The 12,539-nt window shown below is 36.9% G+C and overlaps 2 protein-coding genes across 3 annotated transcripts in view; one reads left to right on the forward strand and one right to left on the reverse strand.

Annotated features, from left to right (window-relative positions):
* LOC107662374 (adenylosuccinate lyase-like) overlaps positions 1 to 4,685 on the reverse strand; it is a 5,940-nt gene extending 1,255 nt beyond the window's left edge. Inside the window, exons 1-9 of the mRNA XM_016452359.1 lie at positions 4,633 to 4,685; positions 3,885 to 3,964; positions 3,409 to 3,580; positions 2,481 to 2,527; positions 2,230 to 2,320; positions 2,017 to 2,086; positions 1,785 to 1,932; positions 1,564 to 1,654; positions 508 to 597 (exon numbers count right to left, since the gene is read on the reverse strand). Coding sequence (XP_016307845.1) covers positions 508 to 597; positions 1,564 to 1,654; positions 1,785 to 1,932; positions 2,017 to 2,086; positions 2,230 to 2,320; positions 2,481 to 2,527; positions 3,409 to 3,580; positions 3,885 to 3,964; positions 4,633 to 4,668 — 825 coding nt within the window. The 5' untranslated portion in view covers positions 4,669 to 4,685. The remainder of the gene's footprint in view (positions 1 to 507; positions 598 to 1,563; positions 1,655 to 1,784; positions 1,933 to 2,016; positions 2,087 to 2,229; positions 2,321 to 2,480; positions 2,528 to 3,408; positions 3,581 to 3,884; positions 3,965 to 4,632) is intronic.
* Positions 4,686 to 9,555: 4,870 nt separating this feature from the next.
* On the forward strand, positions 9,556 to 12,383 carry LOC107662427 (GTPase IMAP family member 4-like). Of its 2 annotated transcripts, none has more exons than XM_016452447.1 (4): positions 9,556 to 9,609; positions 10,255 to 10,956; positions 11,543 to 12,124; positions 12,247 to 12,383. In XM_016452447.1, the coding sequence occupies exons 1-4, from the start codon at positions 9,579 to 9,581 to the stop codon at positions 12,297 to 12,299; spliced, it is 1,368 nt and encodes a 455-aa protein (XP_016307933.1). In that variant the 5' UTR covers positions 9,556 to 9,578; the 3' UTR covers positions 12,300 to 12,383. The 2 variants fall into 2 exon arrangements, with proteins under 2 accessions (XP_016307933.1, XP_016307934.1); XM_016452448.1 differs by having other exon boundaries at positions 10,258 to 10,956.
* The last annotated feature ends 156 nt before the right edge of the window (positions 12,384 to 12,539 follow it).

Genomic DNA, 12,539 nt, shown 5'->3' on the forward strand with positions numbered 1-12,539 from the left:
ACAGAATTAGTATTTTCTGTACAGTGTATGGGGACAGGGAACTATATAGGGGACCGGGAACGATTCAAACAGTGTAAATATGCTTTCCATTGAGGAAAAAAAGAAGTCTGGTTTCGCGCTGTGTCACGCTAACCACCGCACTGCACACACACTCTGCTCCGGTCCAGAGACACGATAGCACAGAGCGGATCACATGCGCAGACCACAAAATGTATCGGAGCTATTTGAATTCTACACAGAATGCTATATTTTATAGCAATATGGATTAGATTGTGGCTGGCATACCCTGTCAAATGCGGCTTTACAGAGCTCAGCGGCTCTAGCCCAAGCTGTGATATAAACTAACGCTATTGGCTATTTAAAAAAAGGGGCGGGGCTGCTTGATATGTCCCACCCTGTCTTCCTGTTTCAGTTAAAATGACGTCAACACAGAGTAACGCTGCGTGTTTCTAAGCATTTCAGGGGACCTTTAATTACAAGACAAGATTTTTCTTATTCATTAATCACCTGTCTGTTTCCTCCAGCCTTCACCATGGCCATGATGATGTTTTCAGTAGCCATGAAGGGCAGCTCATGACGGATATGCCTCTCAATCACCTACAAAAAGAGAGAAAAAAACTATAAAAATTAAAAAAAAAGTCAAATAAGCAGTGTTGTCAATTTAATGTGATTTATGAAAGTAATATAAAATTACTTATTCTTAGTGTTTTATTGTATTTTGTAGTTTGCTGTTGTTACATTGATGTTAATGGAGATTTGTAAGGTGACCTTGATTGTCATGAAAGGTGCCTATAAATAAAAATGAATGAATGAAAAAAATACATATATTTAATAAATTGTCTAATGTAAAGTTTTTGAATGTACTAACTGAAGACATTTATAATGTTTCAAAAGATTAAATTTCAATTAAATGTTGTTCTTTTGAAACTTTATATTCATCAAAGAATGTTCAAATGTATGATAGTTTCCATAATCATATTAAGCAGCACAACTGTTTTCAACAATAATAAAAATAAAATGTTTCTTGTGCACTTATTCATCAGATTAGAATAATTTCTGAAGGATCATGTGCCACTGAAGACTGCAGTAATGATGCTGAAAATTCAACTATCATCACAGAAATAAATTACATTTTAAAATATCAAAATAGAAAACACTTTAAATTGTAATAATATTTCACAATATTACTTTTTAATGTATTTTGGTCAAATAAATACAGCCTTGGAGAACATAAGAGACTTTTTTTTAATATTTAAAAAATTTATATTTTTAACAGTTGTGTATGCAATTAATTATGCTAAATTTATTTGACCAAGTAATCAGTGTATCATGTAGTTCATTTGATTAAAATACACCAATTACGGTTAGGGCTGCATGATAAATCGAAATGGAATCGAGATCACGATTCGACAGAAGTCCTGCTGATTACAGAACCGGCTTTACTTACAAAATGCACATGACAGTCGCATTCGATTAATCGTGCAGCCCTAATTACGGTCTCAATAAAACCTTTAAAATATTTGTTTTGAAGAGATTTTTTTACTGAGACAGACACACACACACCTTAGGATACACCACCAGTCCTTCAGTGATGTTCTGCAGAGTGCTGAGGATGATGTCCGCTGTGAGGAAGGACTCAGGCAATGAGATCCTCCTGAATACACACAAAAAGAAAATGTGAGACAGTAAGCTGCTGCAAGAGCGAGTGTAAAGTTACATCTACACAGAGTCAAAACAGTGCAGTGCCACATCGTATGGTCAGACCACAGATATGGTAACAGTGCCTGTTAGCGCTGTCGTCCAGGGTTCTTTCCAGCCACTGCACTGCTGCTGTCTGCAGGGGGTCTGACACCAGCGCCATCAGGTGACGAGCAAGACTGCAGCAGCGCTCCGCACGCATGGGGTTTCTCTTGTACGGCATGGCACTGGAACCTGCAGACAGAGAAAAACATGACGGATCAAAGGTTGATTTATTAAACGATTACATGAAATTCTGTGTCTCGCATGCAAACTCACCAATCTGCTCTTTCTCAAACGGCTCCTCGATTTCTTTCAGATTAGCCAACAGACGGATATCAGTGCAAATCTACAGCAAAAATTGATTGAGAAAAGGAGGATGTTCTAATTAAACAACTGATGTTTGTTGCTGTTCTGTGATCATTGTAGACTTTTACAGCAGCTCATTTATAAATGCATAAAGCTGATCTGAGTTCATTATTTGTGTCTGACCTTATGTACTGTGGCTCCGAGGCTGGCCAGCACACAGAGCGAGTCGATATCCACCTTACGACTGTACGTCTGACCCGTCACCAGGTATGATCTGGTATGAAAATAAGTGGAGGAACTGATTAACCATGTGCACATAGTCATATATAATGTAAGATTCTAGCCAACAACACGCTATTGAATAACATGAAGCATTTAGAAGATATCTGAAGCATTTAGTAAACAATGAATGCAGAAAGTAAAGAAGAGTGTACTTTTTAAAACCAGTCATCTCAGTGACCTTCCTATCCAACTCCTCCACCTAACAGAGAAAACAGTCAAGAAATAAAGAAATAACACCAGTTCAACCATAGAATAAACCACAAAGATATGAAGTCATTAACATTTTTCCCAGCAAAACTGCACATTACACAAACCGTTTTAAAGCTACATAAAACCCAAACACAATCAATGCTGATGTTCTGGGGTAACAATGGCAAGAGTTTAATTTTAACTTAAAAATGTATTCATTACAACAAAGTTGGTCAGTATTTTTTTTAATACATATGAAAAAAGACTCATATACTCATCATGGCTGCATGTATTTGATACAAAAAAAAATATTAAGAGTAAAAACAGCAATAATATGAAATATTATTACAATTTAAACGGTTTTCTATTTGAATATATTGTAAAATGTAATTTACTGCTGTGAAGGCAACCTCAGCCCTTCATTTAGTGTCACACAATCCTTCAGAAATCATTTCTTAAGCATTTCTTATTAATGTCAATGTTTAAAACTGCTTTCCTATTCAATTTTCCACAGTTTAATATTTTTGTGGGAATCTTGATGTGCTTTTTTCAGGATTTTTTAATTTAAAAAACAAAATAAACAGTATTCATTTGAAAGAATTTTTTTTGTAACAGTATAAAAGTGTTTACTGTCACTTTTAATCGATTTAATGCAACCTTGCTGAATAAAAGTATTACTTATTTTAAATATATATTTCAAAAATATATTGACCACAAACTTTGGAACGGTAGTGTATACAGTATATATGTTGGAGACAAAGTACACACTAGTAGTAGTATATATTTGTTTAATGCCATGTCATCAGCATCTTAGGCTATTTTCACAAAGTACACACTAGGTATGAAGTAAGTCAGTGTTGAGGCATAAAACATTCATGCAGCTGCATTCACCTTCTCGTGATCCCCCTGGAAGAGCTGCAGGAAGCTGGCCTGAGTGCCTGTGGTTCCTTTGACGCCCCGGAAGCGCAGGTCCTCTCTTGCACGCTGAAGATTACGCATGTCCATGACCAGATCCTGCAGCCACAGACAAGCACGCTTCCCGACTGTAGTCAGCTGAGCTGGTCTGAGAAAAAGAAGGGAACGAGGAGAGAGACAATAAAACCCAAAACCAGCCTAATATTATTTAAATGAAGAAAAGTTAGAAAGAATAGGAAAAATTAGCATGGAAAATAATGTTATGCAGGTTACAATATGAGTCAGTGTTGAAGGGTGAGCAGGATGTGTCAGAGATGACAAGAACAGAAGACAAGGAGGAAGAAAAGAAAACGGTAGAAAAGTTATTTTACATGCAAACTCTAAACATGCTATTATATCTAACTGTTTATGTGTCAGGTCTGGTTCATGCACTGAACTCTGAATTTACTCACTGATAGTGGGTGAAGCCTAAAGTCGGCAGGTCAGCGTATTTCTCTGCAAAGTTCGCAAGTCTGTCTATGACACGAGCCAGCTATAAGAGAGAGAACGAGTACTGCAAGGGGATGGTAATTATGCACTGGAAATAAAATAAATACAATAGAACTAAAACTGAAATAAAAATAACTGAAACCTAAATAGTAATATTGAAAATCCAAAATAAAAATGAAAACAAAGTATTTAAAAAAAAAAACCTAAATACTAATAAAAACTATAATTGTATATAAATAATAATAAAAAAAAACACTAGTGGAGGACTAGAGTTGGTGTTCTTTTAATTAGATTAAGAAAGGTAGTTGGTCACAATATTCTTTAAATGTAAAACTTGCATTAAAAAGGCCTAATGATTAATGTATTATTTTATTATTGAATTTAATTAATTTTAAACTTGAAGTAAATAAATCATATTTTAAACATATTTGTCCATTTGAAAAGTGATTTATTTCATATTCAATGTTACATTTACCTACATTTTTTAAAATAAATTCAATTAAAAAATGAAATAATTAAAAAAATTAAAAACAGTTTTACACACATCTATTTGTCAAAACAAACAAAAAGAAAAGATTAATTTATTTCTTTACATTTTTCTGAATTCATACTGTGCAGTAAAACTTTTATTTTTACATGGCACCTCTAAGCACCTTCATAAGCATCAGTTGTTTTGAGTGAAATGGTAAATATCAGAAAGTATCAGGTTACCTTGGGTAGCAGGATATCAAATCCATCACGCAGCATTATCAGATCCTACAGATAAAACACACACAAACAAACACACAAGCATTTAGTAAGGCAATATTCAACATTTTAAAATAAAATTGCGATTTTAAAACAACATTCTTTTTCTTTTGAGGAATTTTCATGGTGGCTAATATAGATATATACAGGGGTTGCTTTGACCATTTGATTTATTTGCTTTTGGGTCATATTTATGCAGAAATATAGAAAAAAAATTATAAAGGGTTCACAAACTTTCAAGCAGCACTAATATATATATATATATATATATAGACAGACAAGATATATTAAACATTTCTCTTTCATTTAATGGACAAAAAGTTGAAAAACTATTCAAAATACCTTCTTTTGTGTTCTGCAGAAGAAAGAAATGAGAGAGTAAATGGTGACAGAAATGTAACTTTTGTACAATCCTTTTATAAACCGAGTAATTATCCCTGTCTGTTTGATACTATATAGTGTAATCATGATTTCTGTTCAAATGTCTTTTCTGTGCAGCGCTGTCCACACGCGGACTACAAGTCTTCTTCTTCTTCTTTTAGGATTTAATGGCGGTTGGCAAACCAACTTAAAAGGTGCATTCCCGCCACCTACTGGAAAGGAGTGTGAAGCGCACAATGAATAGGAACTTTAGAAACAAGAGCTACCTTTATATTATATAAAAAAAACTGTATCCTAAATCCTATTAATCAATCCTGTTTCCTTTAAATAAATACACTAAGTTGGAAACGTTCCCTTTCATAAGCCTCACATTTTATAAGTACATGTTCTACTGTTTCTGTTAACCCACATTTGTCACAATTTCCATTTTCATGTTTTCCTATTCTATGTAAGCACTGATTTAATAAACCATGACCAATACGCATTCTTGCAATTATAACGTCCTCTTTCCTGTTTCCAAATCTTCTCTCTGAACCAACTTTTTCTTGTATGCAGTGAAAATGTCTACCTTTTGTTCCTTCTTTCCATTCATTCTGCCATATTTCCTGTATTTCTTTCGCTATTATCGCTTTTATTTCTGTTTTACTTAATGCCACTTCAATGTTTATTTGTGAATGATTTAATGCCTGTTTAGCCAAATGATCAGCCTCCTCATTTCCTTTCACACCTATATGTGATGGTACCCACACGAATTTTACCAGAAGTCCATACTGTCTTATTCCACAAAGACTCTGCATTACTTCATCATGTCTTGTCTTGCTAATGATTTTCCACTTGACAAACTGTTTAGTGCTGAAAGAGAATCTGTGCATATCACTGCCTTTGTTGGTTGTATTTCTTCTATCCACTGAAGTGCTAGTAAGATTGCTATTAGTTCTGCAGTAAATACAGAAATATGATCTGAAGTTCTTTTTGACATTTTAATTTTAAATAGGGGAATATATACTGCTACAGCTGTTTTCCCAGAGTCTGGATCCTTTGAACCATCAGTGTATATTTGTACTACACTATAATATACCAACTTAAAGGTGCATTACCGCCACCTACTGATCTGGAGTGTGAAGTGAACAGATTTGGTAGAGAGAAGTATATATATATTTACAAAAAATAATAATAATAAAAAAAGGAAAACAAAAAATACCACAATTACAATTGATATTCTTTCCATATTTCCTGTCTTTTTTAGATAACTGAACACTTCTTCTTTAATTCTTGATTGCATTTGTCTATTCCCTAGTAATATCTTGAGTGATACTTTATCATATCCCATCAAACCTAATTTATGATTAAGTTGATTTCTTTCTCTTTCATACGCATCACATTCTAGAAGAATGTGCTTTACTGTTTCTGGATTCCCACATTTATCACATCTTCCATTTTCATGCTTCCCTATTTTGTGTAAATTGAAATTTCTTTGAGCTTATTGGCAGGAGTTCTTCTTCTTCTTCTTGGTTTTATGGTGAGTTGCAATCTTTGCGCATATCGCCACCTACTGTGCTATTATGCAATCAGGATTTTCTTTTATTATATTAGTTGTTCTGTCTCAACTCTAAAGCCATCAAGAGTCCAGGTATCGGTTGGCGCTGCGTGTTTAGCTCCTCCGTCCTCTACACTGAACACCTTAAACTCCAAACCGAAACAGAATATCTTTTATATTATATTATTTTATCTAGTCCTGTGCTATATAAAAAAATTATGCAAGTTCTTCTTCTTCTGGTGTTTTATGGCGGTTTGGCAAGCCAGTGGGAAAAAAAAGTGCATTACCGCCACCTACTGATCTGGAGTGTGGAGTGTGCATAGATTTGGAAGAAGGGGGAAAAAACTAGATTCTATATATTGTTCCTGTGTTTTTCAGGTATTTAAATAATATTTCATGCACTCTTGATTGCTTTGACCCATTTCCTAACAATACTTTTAAATAAATATTATCTAATTAATTATTGAATTAATTGAAATCTCTCCCTTTCATATGCAGAACACTCAAAAAGAATATGCTTCACTGTTTCTGTTTCTCCACATTTGTCACACTTTCCCGATTATGCTTCCCAATGAAGACTATTGTTTAATGCTGTATCGTATGTCCAATTCTTAATCTCGAAATTATGACATCTTTCTTACTTCCTCTCATTTCCAACACACTCCTTAATCTGTAAAATATGTCTTTCTTTTGACCCACTATTCCATAACTTTTGCCATAACTTACTTATTTCAATTGATAACACTCTCTTGAATTCAGCTTTACTTAAAGCTTAATTAATTTCTATCTGTGGATGATTTCTGGTGCAAGTTTCCAGGAGGAGACTTAAGCTGCGTCCCAAATGATGCACTATACACTATGCACTCATACGCTATGTACTTATGCACTATGTACTCAATCACGTAGTGTATGAATTATATAAGGTTATTTTGCAACTCAGCATCAGAGTCTGATAGCCCCTCCCCCCTTAGCTAAGTAATTAAAGCTGAGACAGTTGAGTGCATGAAGTGTCCATCATTCCACACTTTGTTTTTTCGGTTATTTAAGTGCATCATCCGGGTATTTAAAGTGCACTTTTTCGTTTTGGAATTTTCAGTGTGAACGCACTACTCGCATTATTTATACTAAAACACGTCATAGACTAGTCACTAGTGCATAAGTACGCGATTTGGGACGCACCTTTAGATTCTTCTTCTTCTTCTTCTGTGGATTACTGGCGGGTCGAATATAAACGTTTTAGGTGCATTCTGCCACCTTCTGTGCTGGAGAATTAAGTGATTTCAGTCTGTACATGATGAGATCTAAATTCTATATTTAGTGCACTCTTCTTTATTAATTTTAAAATTGTGTTTATTCTACCAGATCCTTATTTTGTGTTTAATAATTGGCTTACAAGATTTGCGACAGTTCTGACAGAGGAACGGCAGAGAGCATAGTGTAGGTTTGATCATACATATGTATAGGTTAACGTATACATAAAGGTTTTTGTTTACATAGTATATTTGTGTGTACTGTGTATATTTATTATGTAGCCTATATATAAATACATACACATGCATGTATATATTTAAGAAAAATATGTTACGTTTATATATTAAATATATTTATATATAATATAAATTATATGAATATAAATATATACATGTAAATGCATGTAAATATTTTCAAAACATATGCTGTATGTATGTGTCTTTATATATACATAATAAATATACATAGTACACACACATATAGATGCACCTGTATATAGCCTAATATATCAAATTTGACACCATCTAGTGTTTCTGCATTTAGGTTTTTAATTTATTTGAAAAAGTGATCAATAAGCAAGATAATATACAGATAAATTAGAGAAATAAATGCTTTATGCGTATGGATATTAACAGAAAATGTTTATGTTCCGTTTCATTAAATATGTTTAGCATCTCTAACAAGACTCTATGTTAATGCCTTATTTAAAGAGATTTTCTCAAAGTCTCCTTTGTATAAAGCCATCCTCTGATATTTTATTCTAAGAGTTTATCATCCCAAGTTATCTAACAGATTCAATGTTCTACAACAGTCCAGAGTTTTTAATGTTCTAATAATGTTTAACTAAATTTTATATTCACAAAACAATAGTTGCCTTTTTGTAACTATTATAATTATAATTGAATCCCTTTCAAATATTAAAACACAGAACCCTGGACTTTGCAACTTGTAAAGCTTTTCAAATTTGTGTAATTTTATTTGTTTAATTGTTTTAATTCATTCTGTTTTTTTCAAACACTTGTTTAATTATATAAATATTGCTTTATTTATCTAATTTGTACTCCCCATACTGCTGTATAATATAAGAATGCTTTTTCTGACTTCATTTATGACACTTTACAGTTTTAGAGAGATGTTTTCTTTGCATTGGTGTCCCTTGCTCTAGTGTTTCAGTGCTGCTGGGTTTAGGTCAGACTGCAGAATCAGGAGGGCAGGGCTAAACTTGATACTTCCATGATTTCATTGGTCTAATGACAGCCTTTGCTCCACCCTAAAAATTACTACCCAAGAATTGTGGGAGGCTGCTTACGGTATAATATTTGTCAAACTCAGCCCACTAGCTCTCATAAGATTACAATCACAAGCCACATATTTTTTTCACTCCTCCCTACATCCCTCTTCTTCTCTCTACTTGCTTCTTTCTCCCAGCTCCCTCCTGCTGTTTGTCCCTGAATGTATCATTTCATGAAAGTAAGAGGGTGAAAAGGAAGCAAAGGGAAAGGGTGCAAGGGTGTTGTATAATAATTTTTTTTAAATCAGTTGAAGAGGGAGGGCGAGAGAGTAGGAGGGAGATGAGAGGGGAGAAGGACATGTTTTGAGCACAGGCAACTGGCTGCTGAGACTACACAGCAAGAGAGAGAGCGAAAGGGGGAGAAAGAGAGCGAGATGAGGAGACGCACCAGCTAGACACAAGATGGCTACAGTCTCTTCTGGACGAGGAGACGCACCAGCTAGACACAAGATGGCTACAGTCTCTTCTGATTTAAATGCTGGTAAGTGACACTAAACTTTAATTTCAATTAATCTCACTAGTATGCCGGACAGTCTTTCACTTTCAAATCCCACCTACACACACAGCTGACTCACTTCCCTTCTGCATTACATGCGCTTCCTGTGTATCAGGGGATTTCTAATGCACACTAGAAAGTCTTGGCTGTATCTAGATCAGTTTGCCATCATACAAAAGCAGATGCACACAAAAATGTAATTCATTCTGTTCCTGGATCAGCATTAAAATGAGCTCATAAGGATAACGGTTAGGTTTGATGCAGCATTTTTGGAACTCTTACCCTCTGTTGGATTGTACCAAACCTAACAGAGACAGGGCATAAATGACTGAACCCTTGACGAGGATATGGTAGCAGAGAATGGACAGTAACATTTCTTACCCATCAGATATAAATGTTATTTTCCAATCATACGACTGGTTATATATTTCAAGACTACATGTACCAGTTTTCAATTTATATGGAATCATCGTCACTGTAGTATCAACCTGATCAGCAGGTTACCAGGATGTAGTTGTAAATGCTCCAGGGATGCTCAGGGTGTTGTGGATGTACTCAGCATGGACTGAACTGCAAGCAGTTTCAGTCACTCACTATATCATTTTCTCTTTCATCTCTATTTCTCAAAAGCAGAGGGCTCTTCTCTATCCATCCGGCGTCTCCTGTTGCTGGGTTGTCAGGGCTCCGGTAAGACCTCAACACTGAATACCATCTTGAGCCAGAAGAAAAGCCCTACTGACAATTCCCAAACAGACCAACAACACTGGGTAGACATACTCACCTGGCGACTACTGATTGTTGACACTCCTGGATGGAAGCTGGAAACCGAAGATTCAACTGACGAGATGGACTCAGAGAATCAGCAGTCCATCGTTGATCGATGTTCTCCTGGTCCTCATGCCCTGCTGCTGGTGGTTCCCATTGGAGTCCTGTTCACCGAACACCACTGGCAAGGTCTCTGGGCCCGAGTTAGGGCATTGGGAGCGGGGATATGGAGGCACACAATGGTTTTGTTCACCTGTGCGGACCAGTTGCCACAGGACATGGGTGTGGAGGAATTTATTGTGGATGGCGGGGCAGCGCTGCAGAGGCTGGTGGAAAGGTGTGGCGGTAGGTACCATGCCTTGAATAACACTTGCTCGGACAAAAGTGCTCAGGTTGCAGAGCTTTTGCAGAAAGTGGAGGAGATGGTGCAGGAGAATCAAGGCTGGTTCTTTGAAATGGTGCGGCCAAACCTTGGATTTGGGGATGAAGAAACAGACAATGAAAGAGAAGAGGACAGAGGTACAGAAGTGGAGAGAACAGCAGCAATGTTTAGATCTCCACCAAGAGGTGAGTTATTGTCTATTTCATTCTCTTTTTTCCTTTGGTTTGATGGTAGCATTGCAGAATGTCCCCTTTTGGGGAAGTCGTGGCCTAATGGTTAGAGAGTCGGACTCGTAACACAAAGGTTGATTTTAGCAATCTTTTAAGATCTCTCCAAACCACACTGTGCAACATGGATCTAATAAACTTGGGTATGACATGCATGTAGACTGTACGATGATGACACCTACCGACTCGTACGCTATGATGCATGTTACTATAGAAGAATAAAACGTCATCAGCATGCGCTAGTGGTAAACAAAAAGAGCATTATGAATCACACTTTGGCAGTTGGAGTTTTTATGTGTGCTGAAAAAAAGTGGAAGTGGCGAAAGAGGAAGGGATAACAGCTTGAGGTAAGCGGTTTTATGTTTTTGTGCCATGTCGCGTTGATTTCATGTCGCATTTTTATTGGCTGGTCAGTAAACGTGGGTCGTAGCAGCAAACACACTGCGATGATCATGCTGATGAATGGGCCATTAAACTATGTAAAGTGCATTAAGATCATGTGAAGTTTCTTTTTCGCAATTTCCCACCTTTTCTTTTTTAATAGAGTTACGAGTGCTGTTAGTAGGCTGGCGTGGAGCAGGTAAGAGCTCTGCAGGTAATCTTCTACTGGGCTGTCGTGTGTTTGAATCAGGACGCCCCACTGAGGTGTCTGTCCGCCATCAAGCATTGGTAGCTGGTCGGCGCCTCACGGTTGTTGACACACCAGGTTGGGATTGGTTCTCCGTCCAGCGCACACCAAGCAACATACGAAGAGAAATCAAACTGGGGGCAGGGCTACTCCATCCTGGTCCACACGTGCTCTTATTAGTCATCCCCGTGGTCTCCACCCTCACTCCCAAAAAGAGACAGGCCCTTAAGAGCCACTTGGAAATGTTTGGCGAGGAGGCGTGTCAGCACACGCTGGTGCTGTTTTCATGTGGCGACTGGCTGTATGGCACATCAATTGAGGATCACATCCAGAGAGACGGAGGCGAGCTGCTGAAACTGATGCAGCATTGCTGGAACTGTTACCATGTGCTGGACTGTACCAAAGCCAACAACGACAGGTCACAGGTTACTGAACTCTTGCGGAAAATAGAGGAGATGGTAGCAGAAAATGGACATAAACCTTTCTTACCGGTCAAATGTAAGTGTTTTAGATTCCACACCTTAATAGTAATGGCTTGCAGATCACCTTACGTATTCAGTTGTTCATGTAAATATTTTTCATGTATATTTAAACCTAATAATTGCATCCTTGTTCTACAGTGAACCAAGAATTAGATGAGGAGGAAACAAGTGGAAGATGCATTCTGCAGTGAAGGCGATATAAAGCAGTAGCCCCTCACAGCAGAACACAAGATCCAGGGGGCGTGGTTGGATCCACATCTAGGGGGTGGAGATTGGTAAGTTTAGGGCTGGACATGGGTGGGTTTAGGGATCAGGGGGTAGAGACGGGTAGGTTTAGGTGTATGTAAGGTGGGAGGAGTTGGATCTGGATCCAACCACGCCCCCTGGATCTTGTGTTCTGCAGTTAGGACAACCTCACATAAAGTGCAAAT

This window comes from Sinocyclocheilus anshuiensis, unplaced genomic scaffold (assembly GCF_001515605.1).
Source record: "Sinocyclocheilus anshuiensis isolate Anshui unplaced genomic scaffold, SAMN03320099.WGS_v1.1 scaffold11, whole genome shotgun sequence".
Lineage (NCBI taxonomy): Eukaryota > Metazoa > Chordata > Actinopteri > Cypriniformes > Cyprinidae > Sinocyclocheilus > Sinocyclocheilus anshuiensis.

Excerpts from the sequence above, each read along its gene's own strand:
- LOC107662427 (XM_016452447.1), top strand. The coding sequence starts at position 9,579 with ATGGCTACAGTCTCTTCTGATTTAAATGCTG. Across the intron at positions 9,610-10,254 it reads CTCTTCTGATTTAAATGCTG|CAGAGGGCTCTTCTCTATCC; the intron begins GTAAGTGACACT and ends ATTTCTCAAAAG. Across the intron at positions 12,125-12,246 it reads ACCTTTCTTACCGGTCAAAT|TGAACCAAGAATTAGATGAG; the intron begins GTAAGTGTTTTA and ends CTTGTTCTACAG.